This window comes from Rhodamnia argentea, chromosome 8 (assembly GCF_020921035.1).
Source record: "Rhodamnia argentea isolate NSW1041297 chromosome 8, ASM2092103v1, whole genome shotgun sequence".
Taxonomy (NCBI): Eukaryota; Viridiplantae; Streptophyta; class Magnoliopsida; order Myrtales; family Myrtaceae; genus Rhodamnia; species Rhodamnia argentea.
Genome location: NC_063157.1, coordinates 28731923 through 28759284, shown reverse-complemented (window position 1 = coordinate 28759284; position 27362 = coordinate 28731923). Strand labels below are relative to the sequence as shown.

The 27362-nt window shown below is 41.3% G+C and overlaps 3 protein-coding genes across 7 annotated transcripts; all 3 read left to right on the top strand.

The window, feature by feature from the left end:
- Positions 1 to 3088: 3088 nt before the first annotated feature.
- Positions 3089 to 9202, top strand: LOC115755286 (glycine-rich RNA-binding protein RZ1C). 3 transcript variants are annotated; one of them, XM_030694607.2, is made up of 4 exons: positions 3089 to 3249; positions 3381 to 3510; positions 7872 to 8362; positions 8713 to 9202. In XM_030694607.2, the coding sequence occupies exons 2-4, from the start codon at positions 3403 to 3405 to the stop codon at positions 8948 to 8950; spliced, it is 837 nt and encodes a 278-aa protein (XP_030550467.1). In that variant the 5' UTR covers positions 3089 to 3249; positions 3381 to 3402; the 3' UTR covers positions 8951 to 9202. The 3 variants fall into 3 exon arrangements, with proteins under 3 accessions (XP_030550467.1, XP_048139962.1, XP_030550468.1); XM_048284005.1 differs by lacking the exon at positions 3089 to 3249 and having other exon boundaries at positions 3360 to 3510; XM_030694608.2 differs by lacking the exons at positions 3089 to 3249; positions 3381 to 3510 and adding an exon at positions 4826 to 6932.
- A 1381-nt stretch (positions 9203 to 10583) lies between these two features.
- Positions 10584 to 20828, top strand: LOC115755284 (protein RNA-directed DNA methylation 3). 3 transcript variants are annotated; one of them, XM_048284004.1, is made up of 20 exons: positions 10585 to 10855; positions 11781 to 12025; positions 12148 to 12303; positions 12494 to 12652; positions 12732 to 12815; positions 13256 to 13323; positions 13404 to 13739; positions 13855 to 13906; positions 14013 to 14168; positions 14269 to 14412; positions 14532 to 14631; positions 14703 to 14852; positions 14934 to 14988; positions 15083 to 15147; positions 15455 to 15524; positions 16252 to 16288; positions 16391 to 16451; positions 16552 to 17910; positions 18808 to 20424; positions 20626 to 20828. In XM_048284004.1, the coding sequence occupies exons 1-20, from the start codon at positions 10675 to 10677 to the stop codon at positions 20736 to 20738; spliced, it is 5208 nt and encodes a 1735-aa protein (XP_048139961.1). In that variant the 5' UTR covers positions 10585 to 10674; the 3' UTR covers positions 20739 to 20828. The 3 variants fall into 3 exon arrangements, with proteins under 3 accessions (XP_048139960.1, XP_048139959.1, XP_048139961.1); XM_048284003.1 differs by having other exon boundaries at positions 10584 to 10855; positions 16558 to 17910; positions 18808 to 20828; XM_048284002.1 differs by having other exon boundaries at positions 10584 to 10855; positions 18808 to 20828.
- A 2493-nt stretch (positions 20829 to 23321) lies between these two features.
- On the top strand, positions 23322 to 24383 carry LOC125316334 (dehydration-responsive element-binding protein 2F-like). Its single transcript, XM_048284365.1, has one exon. The coding sequence runs from the start codon at positions 23322 to 23324 to the stop codon at positions 24381 to 24383; it is 1062 nt and encodes a 353-aa protein (XP_048140322.1).
- The last annotated feature ends 2979 nt before the right edge of the window (positions 24384 to 27362 follow it).

Here is a 27362-nt window from a genome sequence, read left to right as displayed (position 1 = left end):
CATGAGTAACCATCTAACTGGAGGCAACTTATCTGTCCTTTCTGGTCTTCATCTCTGGTGAAAGGCGATGGACGATCTGTGTTTTAATTATGTTTACTCGGAGATGCAAGCCATAGTTGTCCTAACCGATCAAACGCTTTTATCTCTGCCTAAATCTTTGCCGACAGAGAGTTCGCAGGGTCTTCTTACCCTAGCTTCAGGTCGGATGCCTTATTTCCTAAATAACCGATGTAGAGTTGCTGCCGATTGACTCTAATGTCTTCTTACCCTAGGTTCATGAAAAAGTCCGAAGCCTCATATTGGCCCGGTCGTCGGGAGATGAACTCTTGTGGTCGTCGCTCCACTTTATGCCGTCATCTCACGGCCTGCGTCGGTCGTCCACCCAGCCTGTCGACTGAACGTCCTTCAGAATTCAAACTTGTGTCATAGTCCGGCCCGTCATACCTCTCATAGTACTCGAACTTTCCCGAGGGTTCGCCTGGCAGGCCTACTTTCGGGTTGCCAGTCTCTTGCCTCTTGCTTTCCGATCCTCTTGGTCCTTCCTCAGCTCTCCTTAGTTTGCCCTTTGCCTGTGTCTCCATGTCCTAACTTCCTACATTCGCTTTCCAATTGTCATTTGACTTCTCTGCAAATGATTTCTCTACTCCAGCAACGACAATTCACATCAGAAGATTTTTCTGCAAATTGACCACGATAAAGTGGATGAAATTCATGATAATCGTCTCTTCAAAGTGCGAAGTTTGCTTTCGCATTTTCGACCGTAATTTTTCCACGGCATCGACCCGACATGAAGAATCCCAGAGGATGCTACAAGTACAAATAGCTATGTGCTTTTAACATGTAGAGATACAAACTTTCGCAGGACTCGATGTCAAGTGATATGAGAACTTGCTATAGTCACCTCCTTTTGGATAACTCTGCGCTGATATTGGAAGTTTGAATAGAGCGAGTTCATATCTTAATCGGAGTTTTGTAGGGGGGGCCTCTTCGGTTGATACAGGGATGGGGTAAATACTATTTGGCCCAAATAGCCGTACATAACGAAAAGCAAATAAGTGGAAAAGTGCTTCTTCACTTCTGTTAATTGCCCATCTGGGAATCTCGTCTGGCCCAAAATCCAAATGACCAGACACATTAATCGGTATTTAGTATTGATAACGGAATCCGAAAACATCTAGGTACTAGGAAGCACGGATACTTTTCGACACGTGATCAATGTTTCGGACACGCATGTAAGTCCAACTTTCCGACACACCATTTCGATACTCACACGATCAATTTTAAGCCATTTTCAATAAATTAGATGTGAAAATTTAAATTTATTAAAAATGTATATACTTAAGTCATATACCCAGCTAATCTAAAAAAAAAAAACTAATCGTAAATCCTTGACAGGAAAAGAAGAAGAATAAGAAGAAAAAACACACTCGCCGATATTTTTATATAATCATGATACACTATCATATAAATTAAAATATATACGTCGGAATTCTTTATTTTTTCAGAAATGGTGTGTCGACATATCGTGTCATGTCGGTGTCGGTGCTATTTAAGCGCCTACCATCGTCTCTCCGTTTCGTGATTGGGATACTATATGGCGTCGAACCTTTTAGACACAGGTGATCATGGTAGGGTCGGTTTCCAATTTGTGAAACTAAGAAGAGGCCCACCCAGTTGTTGTTCTAGAGTCGGCCCTGGAGCTAGTAATTTTTTCTTTCTTCTTTTGGTTTCTTCTATTCCCTATGAAGGAGAGCTTTACAACATTAAAGCTCCGTTCGTTTCGCGAAAAACAACTTATAAGAATTTTTTTTTCAGATGCTTCAATAGAAAATCAACGAGTTTTCCTCTCATGAAAAAAGCACATTCAAAAGTGAGGGAAACTATTTTCTCCTTTTGAGAAGAAGAAAACATTTTCCCCCTTCTTCCTTCCCCCCACTACTTCATATTCCTTTATTTTTTAATTATTTTTTTTTAATTTTCTTTTTTTTTACTTTCCTTTTACTTTCAAATTCTTTTATTTTTCATAATTTATTCTCTTTTCTTCTTTTTTTCTTCCTATGCCGGTCGTCGGCTGCCCTCGCCTCCCCGAAATCTAGAGAGCTCTAGCCTCGTTGGCCTTTGTTGTGGTTGGCGAGAAAAAAGAAAAATAATTAAAATTTTAATTTTTTTATAAAGAAAGAAAACTAATAATAGAAAATTATTAAAAAGAGTGCACGGAGGAAATTGATTTTTCTTACCGAACGGCAGAAATATTTTTCGGTTCATTTTCGGGTTTCGGATAAGCATTGAAAATTATTGTCATTTTTCTTGAAAAATATTTGCTAAAAACACTTCGTTTTTAGCAAAACCAAGGGAGCCTAAAAGAAAAAATAATTTACTAAATAGGGTTTACGTTATAATCAAAAGTAAAAAAGTAAGAAATCTTGACCGATTCGTTGATCCGGTCCGATTCTTTATGTGGAACCGAAAATCGAAAACCGGACCGATTATTCTCGATTCTAAAACGTTCCAAGTTTTTGGGATTAGGAACCGAACCGGTTCTAGCGGTCGGTTCGGTCGGATCCGATTGTCGGGTTCTTAGTTAGGAGTGAGCAAAACGGATCAATAGAATCTAAAATCGCCTGGTTCGATCTGGTTCTCAAGGGTGTCGGTTTGGTTTTCGATTCCCTAAAATTGGAAACAGTAATTTTCAGTCCAGTTCTTAGGGAATCGGACTGTCCGAATAGGATTGATCATTTATTTATTTATTTGTTTGTAATTCTTAATATAAATCTAATAATTCACTGGTTATTTTTTAAATGCAAATTTAATTTTAATTAATATAATAAAATTAAAATCCATCTACCATTTTCATTGGATTACTCGATAATCAAACCATTTCTGAGTGAGAACGGATCGAATCGGGATCCGATCACCCTGTATCTGAAAGGCTAGCGACGCTCAAATGATAAAATCGTGAAACCAAGGATGGTATGGCATTGGAAACAGACACGTGACCTCGACACGAGAGAGCCTTTGCAAAAAGGTCAGGACGGTTCGGTTCCACCGACGTGGGACGCCCTCGAAGGGACGAGTCACTGAGTCGGGACTCATGGGAAGGCAGATATTTATAACCCTCACGGGAAACGGACGAATCGCTTTCCTTTCTACGGAAATCTATCTGCAGCTAGGGTTTTTCAAAAGTTGTCCCTTTTCGCAGTTTCGGTCGATCGAGTGAAACACCCGAGAAGAAGAAGAAGAAGAAGCGAGGTATGAAGCGACTTCGCACTCTCCTCTCCTCTCCTCTCGTCTCCTCTACTCATGCCCGTTTGCCGTATCTGCGAAATCAGGGCGCAGTCTCTTTTAGGGCTCTTCGTTATTTCGTGCGGTTTTGGCTTCAGGCGATTGAGCGAGGACTCGGAGATGGTGAAGGAGGAGTATCGCATATTCGTGGGCGGTTTGTCGTGGGACATTACCGAGCGTCAGCTCGAAAGGGGTTTCAGCCGTTTTGGCAAGGTTATCGAGTCTCAGGTAAGATTATTCTTTGGGCTTCGAAACCCCTGTTTCGCTTTCCGAGAGGAAATTGGACGCGTTAAGGTGTTTTCTCTCTCGAGTTCGTGGTTTTTGTCTCGGTAATCATGCATCTGGGACTGGAAATTGGGCACTCAGCGATATTCTGTTTTTTGGTTCATGTGAAGAGCATTCGAAATAATTTTCCTGTTGGAGAAGAAAGCTAGGTTTGACACTGTAAATCGGTGAGACACGTGGGTACTGATATTTATTGGGTTTCTTTACGTGTAATTTTGAGCACTTGAGCTCTGTCGTGGGTAAAACTTTCACGAAGACTGGGTGTGCGAATGCTTGCCTGGCCTACTTGGGTGTAAATAGGTTTTTGTATGCTAAAACTCTTTAATGACATGGAGAATTCGCGTAAGAATGTGTTTTTATTTCTCAAGGACTGGTAAGGCCTGATAGTTGCCTCACATATGGTATGCTGGAAAGTTTATCTGTTATCTTTATTGCTTTCTGATTTTGTTGGAGGAGACGATACCGTAGGTTCCAAATTTAAGTTTTTTATACCTGTTCTTGGTAAACCTTGTAACATTGGCAGCATTTGGAAGTTTACTTTTGTTAATATAGAATGCCGATTCAAATGAAATACTTTGGGTCCGTTTCTCAAGAGAGAAATGCTGGTGTTTTTTTTTTACCCTGTTTTCTGTCTATGTTACTGAAAGTAGTCTCTGTTGGTCCTTAGTACTTCCCGTTATCCTATTAATTATGTTTTCAATTAGGTGTGCATTCACGAGGCCAGTTTATAGCAAAATTTTATTATGAACTGTAAAAAAGCCATTTTGAGTAAAGATATGAGATATTAATGAAAGGGTTCAGGAGCATTGGCTATAGTCAGATGTTCTCTCCTTTTGTTCTGTGACATGGGTATTGCATTTGTACTGATGATTCTACAGCATGACTACGTCGGGAAAAAGTGGAGTGCACGACACAAGTAATGGAAAAATTGGTCAAAACCTTGATAGATGGTGTTTATTTTTCTGTTTGAATCATGATATTGATGTTATTTCGACATGTTGGTTTGGCTATTGGTTATGTCTATATTCAAATACTTTAGTACTATATTAATCTTGGTTCATTTCTTGTGCTGCTGGATGCTGCTTTGGTTTTTTGAGATGCTGTAGATGGGTTTAGAGAAGCTATTGCGCAGTTTAATTGCAGAATCTTCTGGAGGCTCATTTAGTAGAGTATATCAGAAGGCTATTTCAATGAACTAAGACATGGCTGATGTATGTAATTCAATCTTCTCTAGATCTCAGTGGATGGTTTGTGACTTTGTGGAAGGAATCTCTATATTTTGACTAAGCACGAAAGAGTCTTCATGAAAGGGTCTATACATGGGCACAGTGGCTAATGATGCTCATTCATATGAAATGAGAGTAGCATGTAGAATTGGGAGAATAACTTGAAAAGTGAATAGGAGGTTCCATTTTAGCAGAAGAAGAGGTTTCCTGGTATCTTGCTTCCCCAGTCTCTGCATAAAGACAGTGTGAAGTTGCCTTTGCACAATGGAAGTGCAGGTTTTTTTCTTTGAGATAAAGAAACGTGCCTTGGCTCCTAGAAGTTACTTGATACAAGAGGCTCAGAGTCCATGCCTTTCTGTATCACACTTTCGTGGAAATGGGATGCATTTTGCCTCCTTTTAGTGGTTCAGGACTTCTGATCTCTGTTTCGAGTTTGCACAAGAGATGTCAGGCGAGCAGGGGATGTCTGATTTTATCAACTGTAACTTTGCAGCTGAAAGGAATACACCAACTTAAACCATTTTTTATGGTGAGGATATGTTGGTAACAATTCCCAGTTGCTAGGGGAATATTTTTGAGGCTCGCTTGAGATATCTGCTAGAGTGATTGGCTTATGATATCAACTGTTTCCTGTTTGGCCAAATTTGCTCCTTGTTACCTTTTTCCATTAATAAGCAATGGTACAGAACTAAAAGACGTGGGAAATTCAGTGCGATTAAAATGAACAGTTTCCCTGCATATCTTGAGAAAGTCCTTTGCTTGTTTTAGTGTCCCGAGAATCTAAAGAATCAGTATTTCGTTGCCTGTTCAGCATTCAGTGTAAAGCAGGAGGGATTGCAGATCCTCGACCTGTTAGTCCATGGAAAATATGTTGTAGGCAGAGTGAAATGGCTCTGCTTGTCCAGCCTCGAGGAGGGATGGTGAGAAGATTCATTTTAAGCTCCATCGAGATCAAAGATTGATTGCTATTGCTGATATTGATTCAGATTTACGTATGACTTTTTGATATCAAACTTTTAATGGATAAGGAAACTTAAATTTAGACCCTGATGATTTGGCTGCTCAATTAGAGGCTGTGGATCTAAGTTAATTATCTGCATGGGCTGGCATACAAGGCTACTATTGCAACCCAGTATATGTGCATCAACCGCTGTCCATGTTAGGTTTACATCCAGCTGCTTGATAGCCATATTGAGACTCATCAGATCTGTTTTGTTCGTCCGGGAGGAGAATCAGCTCTGCCTCAGGGATCAGCTCTCATAATTTTGTGTTATCAGTCTGAGTGGTTCCGTTTTTGATTTAGTATTTGAGTTTGTTCGATTGGGTCAGCTTTTGGCAGTTTCAAGTGCTGATTGGCCTGAAAAACCTTTCGTTCCTGTCCTCATAGTGTAACTTGGGAATACCCTACCAAAGAGATTGGTGGTATGATGTGCGATCTTTCGATGGCGGATCAGTGACTTTCATATAACAAGGGCAGTGTCGAGCGTGGACAACTACAGTTGTATCCTTGTGCTAATTCTGAGAGATTGTAGATTTTCTTTTGAGTGCAGTCTCTGTTCTATTTCTTTCCCCGCATCCTTTTCTGGGAGCAAGATATTTCACTGTGCTATTGTTGGCTTTGCTATCCCACTGTTGTAGTGCCAAGAATGCAGCAGAATTATGAACCAAATTTTCCGACACAAATTTGAGGAAACATACGGTGATGTGGCATTAGTATTGAATGATTATGGTATTACAATGACAAAAATGTTGGATCCCTGTAAAGTTTTCTCTTCTGTGGGCAATGCTTATTCACTAACTGTTGAGGGACCTGCTGTCAGAACCCTTGACGTGTCTGATCTTTACAGTGTTCATTGCTGGTATGAGCTGTTTGAGTTTAAGTCTCTTGGCGGCAACATCATCTTGTAGGGAAAATGAAGAAAATCAGATTTAGGGGACACTTCTAGTCCATTCAAAAGTTGTCAGTTGTGTGGTCTATTATGCAATTGGTTGATGCCAGAATTGCTTTCTCAATCTTTTGGGGGGACTGAGATCCAAATTCCGTTTCAATTAATTTTGGACTATGCAATGGCAGACTGACTTGTGTTTTCATAGCATTTGTTTGACTCCTTGCCATCCCTTTCTTGTTATACAAAACGAGTAAGTTCGGCTTCTTTATTACTGATTGGCTCTCTTCTTACCGCCTATGTAACCATGAAGCTTAATTACATAGAAGTTAATCTCTAACGTTGGTTATTTTTATCGAAGTGCATAAGAGGTAGGATCCTTGAATGTGGTGTAAGAAGAAACCATGAACAGAGCATGTTCAACTTGTCCACTTTCCTTCCCACATTTTTCATTTGACTAGCATGTGAACATTTGACCATTATTCCCCTGTCACTTAACCATCGTGTCTTCTTAATATTAGCTTGGTGAAAATTCTCTGTCTGTTTAGCCATTCACAATAGGGCCAGATTTGAGTTTTTATCTGGATTCGTGGTATGTTTATAAAGAAGCATTATGGCTCATTACTGTGAAAATGATGCAGTGGATGAGGAAAGTTGCCTCCCTATTTTTTTTGTATCTACTCTCAGGGCTGTTGCATATAGACTGTTCCTTTTTGTCAGAGTTGTTGAACTTGGCCATTCATGAATCTGAAGGAATTTTACGTTATTCTGGATTTATTGCTTGTAAAATAGGGTATATGTTTCTGGTACCAGTTAGCTAGATGATTATTTTTTCTTTCTTTCTTGTTGTTTTTGTGATTTTGGCCTTCTTAAGGGGCTTTAATCCATCTTCTTTCCCTCCCCTTTTGAGATTAATATATTATCTTGTGTTTTACCTTGGGCTAGGTTTTTCTTAGAGGGTACTAAATGGTTGTTGTAATATATAAGCATGAGTGACTGCCAAATCGCGTGCATTAATTATCTCACAGCAGCTTTTTGTTGCATATGAATGCTTTTTGTGTCCAAATTTTGCATATGATGCTTTGCTTTTGTCTAGTTCTTCTTGTGCTTTAATTTCTGTCCAGTCTACAAATGAATGGACTTCTGTCAAATGCTTCATTTGCACAGTCTCTCTAACATTGTTCTTCTGTAGATTATGCTGGATAGAGACACAGGCCGTCCCCGTGGATTTGGGTTTATAACCTATGCTGATCGTCGTGGTATGGAGGATGCTATCAGAGAGATGCATGGACGTGAATTTGGTGACCGTATCATTTCAGTGAACAAAGCTCAACCCAAAATGGCAGATGATGTAGACCATGCCTATCGTGGAGGAGGCTACTCATCTGGGGGCCGGGGAAATTATGGAGGAGACAGGCCTGCTGCACAAGATGAATGCTTCAAATGTGGTCGCCTCGGTCATTGGGCTCGTGATTGCCCCTCGGCAGGTGGTGGACGAGGTGGGGGTGGTCCTCCACTCCCACATTCTCGTTACGGAGGGGCTGGTGGTGGTGGAGATCGTTTCGGAGGAGAACGTGATCGTTTCATTGATGACCGCTATGATGGAGGCCGTTATGGGGATAGGGACCGCTTTGAGAGCAGAGATGTGAAATATGCTGGCCGTGATCGCTATGTTGGCGACAGGTACTTGAATCTTCTTTCCTTTTCATTCAGCTTATATGTAAAGGTGGAGTTCAACTTGACATCTGTTTACCTCGTATTTCATGGTTCCTGTCTGGTTTTTGGAACAAAAGTCGGTCTTAACATCTACTTATTTTGTCATGCTTATCACACTTGTACAGAATAGAGTTAGAGCCAAAGTACAAAGTCCCTACTTGTTCTCTATATGTATTATGTAGGTTTATCTCCCTTTATGTAGGTATATCTCCCTAGATACCAAAGATAAGATCTCTTCTTTGTCTGGATAACATTCAAATAAGACAAGCTGTGGTTGCATCACTTTGTAGTTGAGCTGTGTTCTGCTAATCATTCAGGTACCCATCTGGTGATCGCTTTGCCAGCGACAGATATGGTGGTTCAGATCGCTATGCTCAGAACGGTTTCAACAAAGATAGAGGCTATGACAGGGATGCTGGCCCACGAGGAGGTGGTGATAGGTATGGAAGTGGAGGGCCGGCGCGTAATGAGGATCGAAGCTACCGAAGTAGGGCGGGTCCTTATGACCGCCCAAGCCGGGGAGGAGGGCGCCCATCTTCATTTGAGCGCTATTGAACACTCAGGAGTGCGCTCTGGCTATCCTGCTTTCAGTCTTGTTTAGGCTCTAAGTCCCGCATATCTTCATGTAGGATGTTCCAGCGGCGACAACTTAGCATGTTTTGCGGACCTATTATTTTTCATTTGCTTTTCATCTGTTCTATGTCTGCTCATCTTCCTACCAACTGGCGTTTTCTATGAAAACTTAGGTCATGTGTTTTCATGTACGTGCTGCTTCCATATATAAATATGATGAGGCTGATCTGCTTGGCGCTTGGATAATTGCATCCACAATGATAAGACTCCTCCCTTTCTCCGAGCACCGTGAGTTGGCTTTGTGAACCGAAAAACAGGAGGGGAAAAACCGAAGAAGACCAATGGACTCAGTCAGACCACCAAATTCAAATGCTACCCCATTTTCCTTTAGCGTCAGTTCATATTCTTCAACGAAATGACTGCAGAATTAGGAACGGGGATGGGTCCGGCGTAAGTGACAAATGAGAAAAGAATTTCAGAAACCTAAAGCATCAATCTAGAGCGTAGCAGGACACTTTTGATGCCCTCATCAATGTCTTGCGTTGTGACGTTCCCATATACTTGGTCGAGGGTGAATATGAATGCTTGGAAATTGGGGTCGAGGAGTCTCGATTGAAAAGGAGAGCCCTTTCGACCCAAGAATCGCCAGACCCGACGCCCTAATCGGCTCTCATCTTGGAGAAGGAGAGGGAGAGAGGCAATCGGAATTGAAGCACTGCCACCCCCATCGTCTTTCCCCTTCTTTTTCAAGACAAATCCAAGATCGGCAAGGGCGAAACTCGCTCGAGTCCGGCCCTCGCTCGGGGCCGACGAGGGCCACCTTGAGCGAGATCTAGAGACGACGAGGCAACGAGGGAATGGACGATGAAACGAAACTCATTGGAATCGTGCGATGAAGGCGGCTAAGCTAGTCGAGCAACGGGAGTAGCGGCAGACCAGCAACAAATTTCTTGTTTCTCAAAAGTGATTTTAAAAGAAAGAATCAATTTTTTTTATTCTTATTTCTGCTCCAAATATATTCTTGAGAATAGAGTCAGAAATTTTGAGAATTAAAATCATTTAAGTTACTTTATCATCTTTCTTGGTTTCGGGCAATAAGATCAAAGAATTAGAATGTTGCCAAATAAGCCCTAAAAACATTGCGAGGTGTCTTGGTAGTTAAGTACAACATTGTGTATCGCCACAAAAATGAATGATAGAATATTTCTATTCGCAAAAAGGGGATAATTACGTAAACAGTTCCTGAACCTTTGACAAATGGTACCTCAACTTTCGATTAATGTGTAATATTATCTTTTAACTTTTAATTTGTCCAATATGACCCACGAACTTTCGGCTAACGCGAAATGTCGCCCTCGAATTGTTTTTGGAAATGATCAATTTAGTTCCTCGAATATATAATTACGTTTAATGTCGTCTTTCCATCTACTTAAGTTAACGGAATTCGTTAAATTTGGCGTTCAATTCGGGAATTTATTTTCTTGGTCGTACAATTTGGTAAAATTTAAACAGTGAAGATTTTCCCTGACGTCCAATCTAAACGCGATTCGTTTCTATTTTACAGTGCCACGTGCCACTCTCTCTCTCTCTCTCTCTCTCTCTCTAGGAGTCCTTCAAGCTTCCTCACAAAATCAAAAAGCCCTCTCCGTCTCTCCCTGTCCATGTCAGTCTGAGAGCGTCCGGTAGCGTGCGTGTGTCCCTGGAAAATGGCGAGGAAGGGCAAGGAAGTCGCCGGGAAAGGATCGTCCGGCAAACGGAAGGTCGACGACGACAAGACCGGCGGTGGCCGTAAGCGGAGGAACCGCGGCGTCCTCCAGTTCTTCGAGGAGGCCGCCGACGAGGCCGGCGGTGGCGACGCCAGCGACGACAGCATTTTCGACGATGAAGGTTTGTGGCTCTCTCGGCCTGCGACGCCCACATTTGGGTCTACATTTCGGTTTTGCCTTTCCGTGTTTCGGCGTGGTCGAGTTTCTGGGAGGGTTTTGGGGGAAATTGTGGTGAATAGATGGGGTTTATTATGTTTTATTCTTCTCACTGTGTTTTTATTTCTGTCCGCGGGGTTGCGTGTGTGCGCGCTAAAAAATGTCGCGGGTTCCTAGTTTTAAAATGTGGCGATGGTTAATAATGTTGAGCTTGTGTCCTGTAATTTCTGGAAACTTGAGGTTAAGAGGTTGGATATGGTGGAACGGTCAAGATCTAGGGTTTCAGGGGAAGGGGAGGGCTTTGAGGTTTTCCAATTTTGATTTCTTTCAACTTTTTTGGGGGACGCGTGGTTTGCTGGTTGTTGACGCTCAATGCAAGTTCTGTTTGAATCACTTGCAACTGGGAATCATGACCACTGTTTGCATGCCTTTTTTTAGTCGCCCTGTCAAAGGTTTTGGGGTCGGAAGTTTCTTTCTTCATTATATTCTTCTCCAATGGCTCAGAGTTGAATTGCATCATCTTTGGCAACGCTGGTGAGTGTGGTGTTGTTGCGATCACATAGTTTCGCTGGGTATTTTATGATGTAAGGTGATGTAAGAAGGGCGATGAGGGTTGTAAATGGCTTGCAAGCTTTGAACAAAGAACTACCGTCATCTTAAATTTGGTGGAGAACTGACTAGTCTCTGGATAATCTCGTGGTATTCAACAGTGAAGACTAGTTATGGTCCTTAGGAAGTAGTGACAATTTTATGTTAAGTTGGAAGCATGACTCAGTGTTGAATTGCGCATGGGCAGTTTGCAAGCTTAAAGCCTCTTGAGGTGTAATGCTGAGTTATAAAACGACTTAATCTTTATATTTGTCCATTATGCTGTTTATTAATTGATACAGGTTTTATGGAAGAAGTTGATGCTGTGCAAAATCTCAAGAATGATGCATTTAAGGCGCCTAACCTTCCTGTTTTCCCCAAAGAAGAGCAGTTCGAGGAGGAATTTGATAAAATTTTGGAAGCACGTTACAGAGATGGTTCGGCGCTAGTTAGATTTGCTGATGAATATGATGCCAAGGACTCAATTCATGGAGGTTCTAGTATGCCTTCTGTTAAGGATCCAATGGTCTGGAAAGTTAAATGCACGGTAGATATTTATTTTCTTTTATTCTGTGACATAAAGCCAAAATTTTCAACCTTCTCTGGTTTCGGTTTCTTTTCATCTTCTTCCTGCGTAATAGGTTTTCTCCCATTGACTAAATGTTTCAGGTTGGTCGAGAGAGAAATTCAGCCTTTTGTCTTATGCAGAAGTATGTCGACTTAAAAGAACTGGGTAACAAGATTCAGATTATATCTGCATTTGCTATTGACCATGTGAAAGGTTACATTTACGTCGAAGCAGACCGTCAGTCTGATGTTATTGAGGTAACTGGTTTGTTTATGGACGTTAGTACACAAAAATGCTTATAATCTTCTTCTACTTTTTTTCATAAATGGATCTCTGTCTACTTTTTTGATTAATGGACCTATTTAGAAGAAGTCGTTGGTACTTATTTTATTTCATTTTCAAAGGTTTATTTATGTCAATGATATGGTTGTTTCATTCTTATACCAGTCATGTAGGGGCCTCTGTAGTATCTATACTAGTCGAATAGCGCCAGTTCCAAGAAACGAAGTTTCCCACTTGCTTTCTGTGAGAAGCAAGCGCAGTGAAGTCTCTGTGGGCATGTGGGCCCGTGTGAAGAATGGTAAATACAAGGGGGACGTTGCACAGGTATGATTTCAGGGGGTTAGCTTGGTGTTAGTAGTCGAATTTACATATTAATTATTCTTCAGAACTGTTGTTTTTTTAGGTTGTTGCTGTAAATGATGAGCGAAGAAGGGCAACAGTGAAGTTGATCCCCAGAATCGACTTACAGGCGATGGCTGAGAAATTTGTAATTACTTAACTTAGTTCTGACATTGCTTCTATAGATATCTTTTTCTCTGTTAATTCACAATCAGCTATTGGATCCTGAATTGTGTAACTTGACATGGCTTTGTGATTGTGTTGTGCCATTTCTTTGGGTTTTTTTTTTTTTTTTTTTGTACTCAGTTGCCTTGTTTCAGAACAGCATGACATCTCAAGTTCTTTTGTCCTCATCATACGTGAAGAAGCATTTTTATAAATTCTTCATTTTATTCCTATAGACATTATGCTTTGTCTTGTTACTGATTATAAGAATTCCGGCCACTAATGGCTGGCTTTACTTGAAAGTTTTAGTGGAGGCTGTTTGAAGCACAAAGTATCTACTGCTTTGTGAAGTCTCATGGCATTATGATCTATCTCAGGAGTTTGTAATCATGATTTATGATCAGCATATTTTCGTTTTCCCAGGGTGGGGGCGTTTCTATTAAGAGAACAGCTGTACCAGCACCCAGATTAATCAGCTCAAGTGAACTCGAGTAAGTGTAAGATAGATATCTTAGTCAATAGAGTTTAGCAACTCTGGTTCATGACATGTATCTTTCCATCTCATGCATAGGGAGTTTCGTCCTATAATTGAGTATCGGCGCGATCGTGACACTGGCAAACATTTTGAGGTTCTTGATGGCTTGATGCTTAACGATGGATATTTATACAAAAGAATGTCATTCGAAGCATTAAGCTTTTGGAGTGTCATGCCTTCAGAAGAGGAATTACTGAAGTTTCAGCCTTCTGAGAATAATGAATCTGGAGATGTAGAATGGCTTTCGCAGCTTTATGGCGATAAAAAGAGAAAGCGGACGGTAGAGCGTGATAAAGGAGGTGAAAAAGGAGATGGCTCAGCAAGCTCCAATTCTGCAAAGAAGTACGAACTGTATGAACTTGTCAGTTGTGGGTGAGTCTTTGTGATAATTGGTCATTATGCATATCACTTGGATTTACTTTGCGTTGCACCTATTGCTCCTTTTCTCCAAATGTAATTTGAATACTTGCATCCAATGCGCTTGTAGGCGAAAAGACTTTGGTCTTATTGTTGGCTTTGACAAAGACGATAGTTACAAGGTAAACTTTTTTTTTTTTTCGTCTTATTTTATAGATGCACCTTTTAAATCTTATATGTAGAGTTGTTAGTTCTTATTTCCCCGTTACTGTTTTATCATTGTTCCAGATCCTTCAAGAGGGCTCAGAGGGAAATGAAATATTGAATGTGGGTGTTCATGATATAAAATTTGGACCCTTCGAGGGAAAGTTTACAGCCTTTGATCAGCACAAGAATGCCATTTCAGTTAACGACTCAGTTCGGGTGCTAGAAGGTCCATCAAAGGTTGGTGGCAATTGCTACACAGTTGCAGGCTAACTAATTATACTCTTGATTAACGTGTGCAGAGACTTCAACCTTGGCATTCTGATACATCCTGTTGCAGGATAAGGAAGGGATTGTCAAGCAAATCTACCGAGGGATTGTCTTTCTATACAATGAGAATGAGGAGGAAAATGGAGGTTATACCTGTTGCAAAGCTCAATGTTGTGAGAAAATAAAAGCTCCAGTTAATGCACGCTCTGAAAAGGTTCTCTTTTTCTGCAATCTCTTGAAAATTTGAAGGTTCTGAGTGTCTTTGTTTGGCTCCTTTCTGATACATGAGGTTTTCTCCTTCCTTTTCTCTGTTTTAAACTCTCCCACTTTCAGGGTGCCGAATCAGGTTTTTTTGGATTTGATGATTCACCATCTTCTCCCAAATCCCCTTTGTCACCTAAGAAGTCCTGGCAAGCAAGGGAAAGCAACGAATGTAAGTAACTAACTACTTAGTGTAACTGTCCATACATTTCATGTGGTTGGGTAATTGACAGCTTTGTGAAGTTACTCGAGGTGATAAAGAAGGACCATTCTCGGTTGGGCAAACATTGAGAATCAGGGTTGGCCCTTTGAAGGGATATCTTTGCCGTGTCATAGCTATAAGGCGTTCTGACATCACAGTGAAGCTTGACTCTCAACAAAAAGTTCTTACAGGTTTGCATATCATTTTGAACTTTTCTTCTGATTAGGTCAGTCAGCATGGTGACACTTTCACATACCCTCTTATCGCTGTAGTTAAATCAGAGCATCTTGCTGAGCTTCGTGGAAGGAGCACTGCTATATCGAACGGGTACTTCTTATTTATTCCATGATCTGTGAGTAATTCCCGAACTCTGAGATGCACCTATACTTTGCTCTTATGTAACTTCTGCGGGTTTATATAGGGTGGAGCCTGACTCCAGTACCTCAAAACCATTTGATCTTTTTGGAAGTGAGGGATGTTCTACAGGTGAATGTCTTAGATTGCCAAATTGGTACTGTTCATATAACAAATGTTCGTTTTTCTGGTATTGTTTTGCCAAATCACATCTTTGAATCATTGTGTTAGGAGGTTCTATTTGCGTATCCTGATTCATCTGGTTTGAAAACTTTCTCTGGTCTTTGTTCTCTAGTGCTCTGCTTTGAACAGATAGCTTTGATGTGTTTCCTTTCTAAATTTCTTATTGGTTTAGTTTTTTGGACAACTGATAAAAGAGATGCTCCTAATGATTGAAATGAGGTGTCATAAAAGATTTCGTGTTCTTTGATATATGTAGATTGGATAGGTGGAGCTGGAGCTTCAGCAGGTGGCGATGGCTGGAATGCTGGAGGGTCATCTGCTACGGGGTACTCGCATGGTTTATGTTGCTAATTATTTGGTGCATATTCAAACCAAAAATGAAAACAGATAAGCCAACATTTGCAAGAAATGTGCCCTGCAATTTAGAACTTCCGTTGCTTCCTCTTGTGCTTGAAATTGTCTTCAGCATGGATTTTTATGTTTCCGTGGACAAAGTGAACTATAGTCACATGCCTGGTCATATAGCCAAAGAGTGGCCTCTAAGATCTACTTTACTTGTTCACTAGTTTGTCAGTGGTAATATAATCACGACATTGTGACTGCATGCCTTTGATATGATTTTGCTTGGAATCTTTCACTCAGTTCTTGGTTTTTTATGCTACTAGTACTCTCCTGAATGTTCTTTGGTTGCTGAACATCAGCTATATGATTAGATTATCGGATTCTGTACCTCTCGATCTGAGTGCAATATTTATAACTTCGCTATCCATCATAGGAAATTTAGAGCTCAGACAAAGTCTAGTTGCCTAAGTGATCTCAAAGAATAGGTGCAAGTTTTGTTGTATCAAATACCTAAGTCCTGGTCTTAATCCAGAATCAGGTTGTTACTGGAGGCATTGCATGTGGTTGCATGGCTATTTTACCAGTGGAAGTTTGTCTATTAGTTGTTCATATCTTATATGCTCTATTTCTATACAAAGATGGAGATCGTTTCTTGCCTTAATCACATAATGGTAGTTGTGACAATCCTTCATTGCCTCTTCTTTATTCTAGGAGTTCCTGGCCTAGTTTTTCTGCCTCAGGATTTTCGGTTAGTAAACTGGCTCTTGTTACTTTATATTTACTATTTTCCATTCCTTTTTCTTAATGCAAATATCTGAAGTATCGTGAAAAAATTGTTCTGGCTATCCAGGTTCCGACAGAACATAATTCTGCAGATCCATCCAGCTCTGCAGGTTTTGATTCCAAAAAGGGTCAGGAGTGTTTTCATGCGATTGATCTTTGTTTTATCTATTTGTTGTCATGTTTGAACCATCTTATATCCCTTTGTGTACAATTATGTAGATGTGGCAGATGTAGAGGACAATGGATGGGAGAGAAAAGTGGCTCCAGAGCAGCACTCCACCTGGGGTAAAGCTGCATCTGATAATAACGTGGCCTCTAATAATGATCAAATAGTTGGGTGGGAAAAAGGTGATGACATGTGGAACAAAGCTAGCACAAAAGGTAGTTTTGGTGGCAGTTCATCAGGTGGCTGGGGTAAAGGAGCGCAACAAACTGGAGATGCTGCAGAATCTTCTAAAAATGATGCAGGCAATTGGGGCAAAGCAACACTTGGAGCTGGGAATGAAAACGATAGGGATGTTGCCAACAAAAGTGCATGGAAGGATTCGGATGAATCCCGGGCCAGGGGGAAGGAGGATAATGCTGTTGGTTGGGATGAAGGCGGTTGGAACAAACCAAATGCATCCAGCACTGGTGGAGGTTCTTCTTGGAATAATTGGAATAATCGAGATGCCAGTTCATCATTGGGAAAAGCGGAAGACCCTTCAAAAGATTCGCAAAGTTGGGGTGGTGCCAACCTTGAGACGAAAAGTCGTCTTGATTCCTCTAGTGATGCTGCAGCTTTTGGAGAAGAGAATAAGGATTCGAGTGATAGTTGGGGCAAACAAGCCGGAGGTTCTCGGAAAAGAACAGATGGAAATTCTTGGAATGCTACTGGTGAGGGCTCATCACTACAGAGAGATGAAGGGGTTTCTTCATGGAAGAAACAAGATGGAGTTTCTTCATGGAGCAAATTAGATGGTGGTAATGAGAAAGATGGCTCTTCTACATGGGGCAAACAAACTGACAGTTCTTGGGATAAAACAAGCAAAGGACTTTCTTGGACTGAGTCACAAGGTGAGTCCAAAAGAGATGGAGGTTCTTGGGAGAGAGAGAGCAAGAATTCTTCTTGGGGTGTACAAGATGGTGGTTCTTCATTGGATAGGTTAGCTGATGAATGTAAACAGCTTGGAGGTTCTTCTTGGACCAAGGATCTTGGAATCTCTTGCAATAAAGCAGAGGTGGTTTCATCATGGAGTAAGCAAGCTGACGCACATAAAGAAGATGGAGGTTCTTGGGGAAAAGGAGATGGAAGTTCTTCTTGGGGTAAGCAAACTGGAGGGTCTTCATGGAACAATCAAGGAAGTGAGGACCGAAGTGACAGATGGAGTACACCTCAAACTGTTGGTGGAGATCAAGGGCGCAGAGATTGGGGGAAGGAAAAGAAAGATGATTCGAATAATCAAGACTCATGGGAGAGGCAGAAAACATTTGATGGGGGTCGTGGATCAGGTGGGAGAAGAGGAAGAGGTGGCCAACGAGGTGGTGGTCGTTTTGGAAGGGGAAGATCGTACGGTCAGGATTCGTCATGTGGATGGAAAAATGAAGGTCTGCTGCAAATACTCTTAGCCCCTGTAGATGGTCCATGTACTGCTAATTGGAGTACTTTTTTGTTATAGGTTATAGAACCTTGATGGGGGACTTTTTACAGTACGTAGGTATATGGAGAATCATGAGTTTAACTCTGTGAACAGCCAAAACACCAGACACTACTTTCCTAATGATACTGCGAAATTAAAGAGAAAGAAGAAAGTTTAGTTGAGGATTGCATAGAACAACTGAAGTTTGGTCGAGTGTATTGAAGTTGAAGAAACAATAGATGCAATCAGCTGCCAAAACTTTTAAAATTGATTTCTTATTTTTCTTGAAATCTGGACGCTTAAGTATTATCGATTAATTTTTGCTTGGTTAAATCAAAGTCAGTTTTTGGGGGATATCTTTCTACCTGTTTATTTAGTGGCTTGATCATATTTCGCAAGATTATCCTGTCTTATAAATTGTCATCATTTATGTGCTCCACATGCCGCTATTTTGACCGCGGTATATTACCATGTCTCTTTGTATACTCAAATAGGTTAGTAATAAAAATGTTATTATACATATTATATTGTGTAATGTAATGTTGTTGGATACACATCCTTAAATTTTCATTGGATAATTAAAGAGCAAACTTCATGGATGAGCATTTTGGTAATAAATTTGGGAACATTGAGAATAGATACACTCAGGAACATTTACATTTCTTTAATAATCGTAATTTGTTGTAGAGATTGAAGATCTTTGCACCTTCAATCTTTACTAGTTTCTAATGTCAGGTGAACCACTGCTTATTTTCAATATGCCTCCATCTGGTTTCTTTTTGCTATAGACTTTCCTCGTCATTTATTATTTCAAAAATCAGTTGGCTTGGTATTGCTCGGGAAGTTTGTAATATTTGCTCTACAGGTGATGGTGCTGAATCTTGGGTTAAAGAAAAAGGTTCAGGCAGGGGTTGGGGAAGCTCAGAGGGATCCTGGGGCAAAGGAAAATTGGATTCTTCTGGGATCGGGGGTCAAGGTGGATATGAGAGCCGCAATCAAAGAGGCAGTTGGAACAAACCCAAATCTTTTGGTGCTGATGGAGAATCTTGGAATAGACAAGATGAAGGATCTTCCTGGAGTAAACCAGTTAGAGGATCTTGGAATGATGCTGGAGGTAACTCTGGCGATCTGGACCCGAAAGCTGATTTCGCATCTTCCTGGGGGAACAACAAAAGTTCAAAGGGCGACTGGGCTAAACCCAAGGACTCCTGGGAGAAAGAGAAGGGGGATTCAGGAACTGGTGGATGGAGCAAAGATAAATTTGGTGGCAACGATCAAACTGACAGCTGGAACAAGCCAAAGATTTCTTCTAGAGGGTCTTCATGGAACAAACAAGGTGAACACTTTTCAGGGAGTGAACAAGCAGGAGATACTTCAAGAGCTGGGGATGACAAGTGGGATGATAAGACTGGAAACCTCAATAAATCTTCTCCCAGTGCCACACCATGGGGAAAGAACAAATTCACAAGTGATGCTGAGAGCAGCAGGAAAAACTCTGAGGAATCTTGTGACACTGGCAATGCAGATTCTGGTGCAGATGCATTGAATAAAGGTGGATCTACTGGCCAGGAGATGGACCAGTGGAGCAATCCAAAGGCTTCCGATGCCGCCGGAGGGTCATGGAACAAAAGCGGAGGCTCTTGGAATAAACAAGATAAAGATTCTTCCTGTGGTAAACAAGATGGAGGCTCTTCTTGGAGTGGTTTGAGAAGTGGGAAAGATGTTGATGGTTGTAAGAGAACTGACTATTCTGTTGGGGGAGAAGGGTCTGGTAACAAGGGATGGTCTGGAAACAAATATGATTCTGATGGTGGGTCATGGAATAAAAATGGTGGCTCTTTTGGGAAAGAAAGTGGAGAATCGGGATGGGGGAAACAAGGTGGTGTGTCCTCCTGGGCTGGGCAGGGAAGTGGAAACAATGGTGATGGTTGGAAGAAAGCTGAGAATTCCGGTGGAGAAGGGTATGGTGGCTGGAAGAAGGGATGGTCGGGAAACAAAGATGACCCTGGCGGAGGGTCATGGAATAAAGATGGAGGCTCTTGGAAGAAAGAAAGTGGAGACTCTTCACGGGGCAAACAAGGCGGTCAGTCCTCCTGGGCTGGGAAGGAAAGTGGAAACAATGGTGATGGTTGGAAGAAAACTGGGAGTTACGGTGGAGAAGGATCTGGTGGTTGGAATAAGAGTTGGTCTGGAAAAAGAGATGATGCTGATGGTGGGTCTTGGAACAAAAATGGGGGCTCTTCAAATAAAGAAAGTGGAGATTCTTCATGGGGGAAACAAGGCGGTGGGTCCTCCTGGGCTGGGCAGGGAAGTGGAAGCAATGGTGATGGTTGGAAGAAAACTGGGAATTGTGGTGGAGAAGGCTCTGGTGGTTGGAATAAGAGTTGGTCTGGAAAAAGAGATGATGGTGATGGTGGGTCTTGGAACAAAAATGGAGGCTCTTCAAATAAAGAAAGTGGAGATTCTTCATGGGGGAAACAAGGCGGTGCGTCGTCCTGGGCTGGGCAGGGAAGTGGAAGCAATGGCGATGGTTGGAAGAAAACTGGGAGTTCCGGTGGAGAAGGCTCTGGTGGTTGGAATAAGAGTTGGTCCGGAAAAAAAGATGATGGTGATGGTGGGTCTTGGAACAAAAATGGAGGCTCTTCAAATAAAGAAAGTGGAGATTCTTCATGGGGGAAACAAGGCGGTGGGTCCTCCCGGGCTGGGCAGGGAAGTGACACCAGTGGTGATGGTTGGAAGAAAACTGGGAGTTCCGGTGGAGGAGAGGGTTCCGGTGGTTGGAAGAAAGGATGGTGAGAGAAAATGGATGATGCAGGTGGGAGTAGTTGGGAGAGGTCGAGACCATATGATGGGGCCCAAGGATGGTCAGGTAGGAGAAGGGGGAGGGGAGGCAGCCAAGGTGGTAATTGAGATCAATTTGCTGGCGGAAGATAATGTAATCGTGGTCCGTCTTCAGGATGGAATGGCTGATGCTTTTAAGTGTGGGACTTCCTAAACCTTTTGGGACGCATAACTTGCCAGCGTTTGTTAATATTTTGGTAAGTACTACTTTGCAGTGAATGTTATTTCTAGCGAAGGTGGACAAATGTCTAGAAAATATTACGTTATGGGAACAGTGGAAATGTTTGAAATGTTATGTTGTTTCTGTTGTTAGCCTTTTGTCATTTCTGCTGCTCAATTGAATGTGCTGCTTGCTTTGGTTCTCAACTGAAACTCTAGTGCATTGAGTGATTAGAATCAACATTTAGTGATCTAATTGCAAACTTCACAATATCTCAGTGACAAAGGACGACATTTACCCAATTTTATGTCTAGTTTATGAAACTTGTTACTCAGGTAGTTGGCCAAGTGGTACAAGCTGCATTGTTCATGCCCAAATAGTATGAAGAAGCCTTGGTCCAAGGTTCAAATACCAATTGCTCCTTGGTTAATCTGTTGATATTTTGATTTTCTATTTGTAAGCATGAGTTGTTTGGGATAATGATGATGCCCAAACTGTGTCCACTCCCTATATTACTGTTTTGCCAAAATATCAGGTTGTTTTCTATGAACCTGCAAATTGCTAAAGTAGACATGAACTTGAGTAATGCAAATGGCCATACCACAGTTGATGTGCATTGCGGTGGGTTGCATGGGCACGCCTTTCTAGGCAGTACTCATCGCTCAAATTGGATAGAACCATGCAACACCTTTCTAGGCAGTACTCATCGCTCAAATTGGATAGAACTCCTATAGTAATGCTTAGGGAATTACCAATGCTAGTCGCCCTTTCACGTTTCCATGTGAAGAAATTTCTTATTCTGTGAAAATTATTGTTTTGATCGGTGCTTTGAATAGTCTTTAAGTGGGTTCTGTGGTCATCTACTTTTGTTTCTCATCTATATGGCGGCTAGATATTCAATCCCTAGTTTCCTTTGCTTCTGAAATCATCAGATTGAGTCCTGTATAAAAATTGAGTGTTGAGGAGAAGATTTCTTCTTAGGTTATATATTCTTTGAGTACATCCCGGAAATTTCTTTCAGTGGACCTGAGGTATGGAGGTAATTCTGTGGTTTAAGATGCTCAGTACAATAGGACTGACTGATGAACAAGAAAATAGCTATGGGGTTTGAAAGAGAGGCGAACTAAGCCCTTACTTCATCGCTCTGAACAAAATGAGGCTTAGATTTTCATGGAAAAGTCAGCATTTTGTGAGAAAAAATGAAGTGGTAATTGCTATTATACTCGAGTATCGATCAACCATATTCTCTTGCAGTGTTGTAGTTTTTAACATATTGAAAACGGCTCCTCGCACAATGCGATATTGTCCTTTAGGATTTAACCAAATTTGTCAAATGACTGAAGGACGGACAGCGTCCTCGGTATTTTATCTGCTTGATCTTCTCTCTCATCAGAAATCCTGAATTCGGGTTATCACTAGGATTCTATACCTAATGCATATGTTAAATTAGGAGCTTAGTCTAAAATTGGTGGCCCCTAGCAAACCCAACCTGGAAATACTTGTTCCTGAAATTTTTAATATGAATCGGAACGATAGGATGATTCAATTCGATAAGTTCTAACAAATTCGAAATTGTGGCCGAGCCAAGAGACTTTACAAACTGATGCCTTCATGGCCTAATTCATGACCCAATCTTCTTACCTCAACCATGTTCGTGTTTGAACCGTGAATTACCAAAGTAACAAGTATGCACTCGCCCCAAATGAAGGCAAACATATTGACTTGTTGAATTTGCTCTGTTATGTCACCGTTCTGTTGATTTCACCTAGTCGCGGCAGATTCAGCTAATCAAGGTTCAGAAGCAGAAATTTCACTCCGAACGGGCTCTAATCCAAGTTATAACCATCATAATGTGCCGTGCGTATTGCGGAAATAAAACCGACATGTATGTGCAAATCTAGTTGTCACCTTGCAGCGCAGGTATTGTCAATGCAAAAAATTTCGTCACGTAGGTTGTCTCGGTTTGATGGGTACAGAAATAGTTTCCTTTGAATAGGTAATCCACAAAGAGAAATCGAGTGTCTCACCATTGGGATATGTACTGCCCAAGTGCCCAGTCCACACGTACAAATTATTATTAAAGAATAGCCAAATTCTGTCTGCTTATGTATAGAAGTTCCTGAGTGCTTACGTTGTGATCGCCATACTATTGAATTCTAGTTTTTGGGTCGATATGAACAACGTTAGCCTGCAATGGTAATGTCACAATCAATCCTATGCATAGACCTTGGCCAGTTCCTCCTTGTCCATTTCTCAGGTCCTGCAGATGCTAGATTCTTGAATGCCTCTATAAAACTCAACCACCCTCAAAATCGGGCTAGTTTGATTCTGAAAAAAAGAAGAAGGATCGTTTCCGATTGACCGAGGAAAAAAAGGTCATGCCAGGAGAAACTTTCCGGGGCGGGAAGAAGTCCTCGTCCCGAGGCCACCATAAGTTCGTAGGAGTGAGGCAGAGGCCCTCAGGGAGGTGGGTGGCGGAGATCAAAGACTCGTTGCAAAAGGTTAGGCTTTGGCTAGGGACTTTCGACACAGCTGAGGATGCGGCACGGGCCTATGATGAGGCTGCCAGGGCCTTGCGTGGGGCCAACGCTCGGACCAACTTCGACCTGCCCGAGTCCGAGCCAAACTCGAGTGATGGGAACGGCAGCAGAGGCAGCTGCATCACGGATAACTTGGTACCGTTCTCGTTCGACGAGATGTGTGGGAATGGGAATGAGGCGGAAGGGCTTGTGGGCGCATTAAAAGCGAGGCTGTTTGATGGGAAGTCGCCGAACATGCTTCCACCCCTGACCAACTGCCCCACCCAGCCTAGAGTCGTGGCGGACTCATCTCGGAGGACCAGTACGAGCAAGCCCCGAGTCTCGTCCGCCCCGAGCGCTCCTGCCTCTAATAGGGCCGCCAATGCCGCACAGGGTAATCCCAGCAACTCGGCATCCCTCCAGACCGAGCGACAAAATCCTGGACGCGTCACTAGCTACGACCATCAAGAGCGGCATGAGGTCCTGCCAGTTCATGCCCAGCAGATCCAATTTCAGTACCCCGGCCAAAGTGCGACGATCACGAGCACTGCTATGTGGTCTGGCGAGCCATCCTTCGAAGTGCCCTGGGACACCAACACGAACCCGGTCCTGGAAAACAGCATATTCGATCATGGCACCGTCAGCGACACCATCTTCACGCCACAGGTATGGCCGATTTCCGAGGCTGCCGGGACAAGCATCAGCGCACCCTACACGGATCAATGCTCTGCCGAATTGTCGGCAAGTAGGAGCTGGAAAGTGAGCTCCGTGAGTATGCCAATGTCTCAAAATGATCATCAAATGGGCATGGAATGTGCTTGGCCCACCGTGCAGCAGATGCTTCACTATGAAAACAACTTCCCGGGTGCTGCCAATGCCTCCTGGGATCCTCTCCTCCATGGCTTCTCTGTACTTCACTGAGTTTTATGCTGAACCGGAACACGATTGCTGATCGAGACCGCCGCCCGATGGTATTCTTTTACTCGCCGACACCTTTCGGCTTTTTTTAACAGCTAATTATTCTTTGTCCGCCTTGAGAAACCCCCAAAAAAAAAAATTATAGAGAGAATGAAATGATTCTCGCTCCGGCGTCGTATGGCCAAGAGTCCGCTTCACATCAGAATCACACTTACTTTCAAGTTGTAGCTCTAGCAGGGTTAACTAAAGCATTTGAAAGTAATCTTCTTTAGCACCATCCTTGTTATGTAACAGGAGTTTTCAGTGTCATCTTCATCTGTATCAATAAAATGCAATCGCTTCTCTTTGTATCTCTACCTCGTCTCTGGTTAGATTAATTAACATGACCAAGAATTTAAGTCCCAAAAATCGGAGTTACGTGACAATAAATATGATCTACCGAGTTTGTTTACTGCAGGATTTTCGTTAACGACCCAGAATTTCAAGAACCTTACTCACTTGCAACCATCAATCGCTCAGCGGCTGCCCGAAACTTTCATACTGATGTATTGTAGACGAGGCATGCTATGATTCAATGTAGATAATCAAAGGCCTTGTGAGGATTGATTCATTTTAGGGATGAGCATGGTTCCAGGATAAAATCAGAAACCTGAAACCGGAACTTGTGTGAACCGGTCCGGTTCCAGATTTTAAGGTATGTAAGGTAAGTTCCGCATTTAAAAACTTGAGGAATCTGTTCCAACTCCAGGTTCCATTACCTAGAACCTGGAACTTGAACCTTGGATTATGAAATAAATTTTTGTGTTTTTATTGGTATATATTTCCGCACGATCCTATAATGTTATATGGCATCCGATGATAAGTGTATAATTTGGAGCCAAATAAATTTTTAGGTTCCAGGTTTCAAAAAATGAGGAATATGTTCTAATGGGTTGGTTTCAAGTTCTAAATGTAATATGCATGGAACCCGAAACCGCTCACCTCTACTTCTCCTTAGTGGTTGTAGCGTTCACTCTCATTTTTTTTAACTAAAAATGAAAAAAGAAAAGAAATTGGAAAGTTCTCGGGTACCATGGAGCCGACCCTAAAACTTGTAACAGAGTAGGTTCCGAGTTTCAGGGTATGACGGATAGATTTCAAGTTTCAAAAAATGAGGAACTTGTTCCTACCGGTAGGTTCCAGGCTCTAGGTAGAACCCGTAAAGAATCTGGAACTGCTCATCCCTAATTCATTTTTTCTTTGGCGACTTATTTTTTGAATATGATGCAATATTCAAATAATCTCTCCTTGTACTTTAAAGCAATCAGGATTCAAAACTCATCGTTTTGGAAACAAAAAATATTTTTCTACCGAGGAAAAGTACGCAGACACAAATTTCTTTGATAATTAAAATCTCGTCCCTTGGATTGTTTTCCGAAGTGATAGAAATTTCGTCATAATTAAGAAAATACTTTTCTTATTACTTATTCTGCTCGAAACAAATGGCACCTAAAAGAAAGCGAAGAACTAGCACTATTCTCCAAGGTGATAGATATCGATAATGATCTTTTCTGATAGAAAAATAACAATAATTAGCATGAAATAAAAAACAAAAAAGCCATTATCGCATGAACTGGATTTATTCCGAGGGGCCTAGATGTTTACGGGCGAATTGCCCTTGTTTTTGACCATGTGTGAATGTGACAGAACATATGCTCATAGGATTAAAGTGTTGTTTAAACATTAATTTCACCGAAGCTTTGTAATAAGGACATGAGGTTCTTGTAATTACCATTGGCACCCTGTATTTTTTATTTTTCTTGCAGATTGCCACGAGGAACAAAAGCAAAACATCATTAATAAAATAACATCAAATCCAGCTCGATTGCGCCACCTATTGTCGCTGTCGGCCAAAAAATGGAGTACCACAAAACCGTCACCCTCACCAAGAACAACTCATCATGCCCGACAAACACTAACATTTATAGAAAACTAACAAAGATTTGGTCTATTAGGGTAAAAAAAATAAAAATAAATCCAAAGTACCGTAATATAAGACATCTATAATTTATGTTAAGAAAGTACTAGACACGTTAGGAATCGCTTCATTATTATATCGATATCTTTCGAATTACGATTTTATCCAACGTCCGACGTATTTAATGACGATTCATCTTAATTAAATTACTTATTTTTTGCATGAGATACAATTGTGTGTGAGAGCGAGTATGTATATATATATTGGTCTCTATATATATATATATATATATATATATATCAATTTTGACGGTGCTTTGGATTTGGACTTTCCGACTGTAAAAAAAATTATTCAAGTAAAAAAAATGAATTTGCGGTTGAATTAGTCCTCAGCAAAGCGGTTGTTAATAATATTTTTCCATGGAGTTCAGTCTCAAAACAAGCTCCAATGCCAACGTTTAGAACTCTGATCATCTTAATATGAAATTTCTGCTTGACATTTCTCCCAAAAAACTTGGTTTAAATTGAGACTATATCCCACATGGTCCATTTACCTTAACTTCTCAACAAATTGAGTTTTCCATATAATTACATAAGGGATGGATTTACATGGGTGCTCGAATAAAATCGCGAACTTGCTTGTCAAATTTATATGTTATTGGTGTCAATCAATTATAAGGATAAAATTTCTAAAAAGTCCTAACCCTAGTGTGTGGATATCAATTTAGTTCTAAGCCTATCAATTTGGTTAATTTAGTCTTAAACATTTTGACAATTTACCAATGTAGTCATTTCAATCAATTTTTACCAAAAACCGCTGGGGTTGATATTAATCATCCTACGTGGCACGGCCAACACTTACTTGTGTTAAAATTTATATATTTATTTTTTCTTTTCAGCGGCCCTTGCTCGTCACAATGAAATTGAAATGAAAAGAAAAGAAAAATATAAAGATTCATATTCTTTTTAAAAATTGCAGAAACTGTTCACATCCGCGTCGGTCATGCCACGTAGGACAGTTCCATC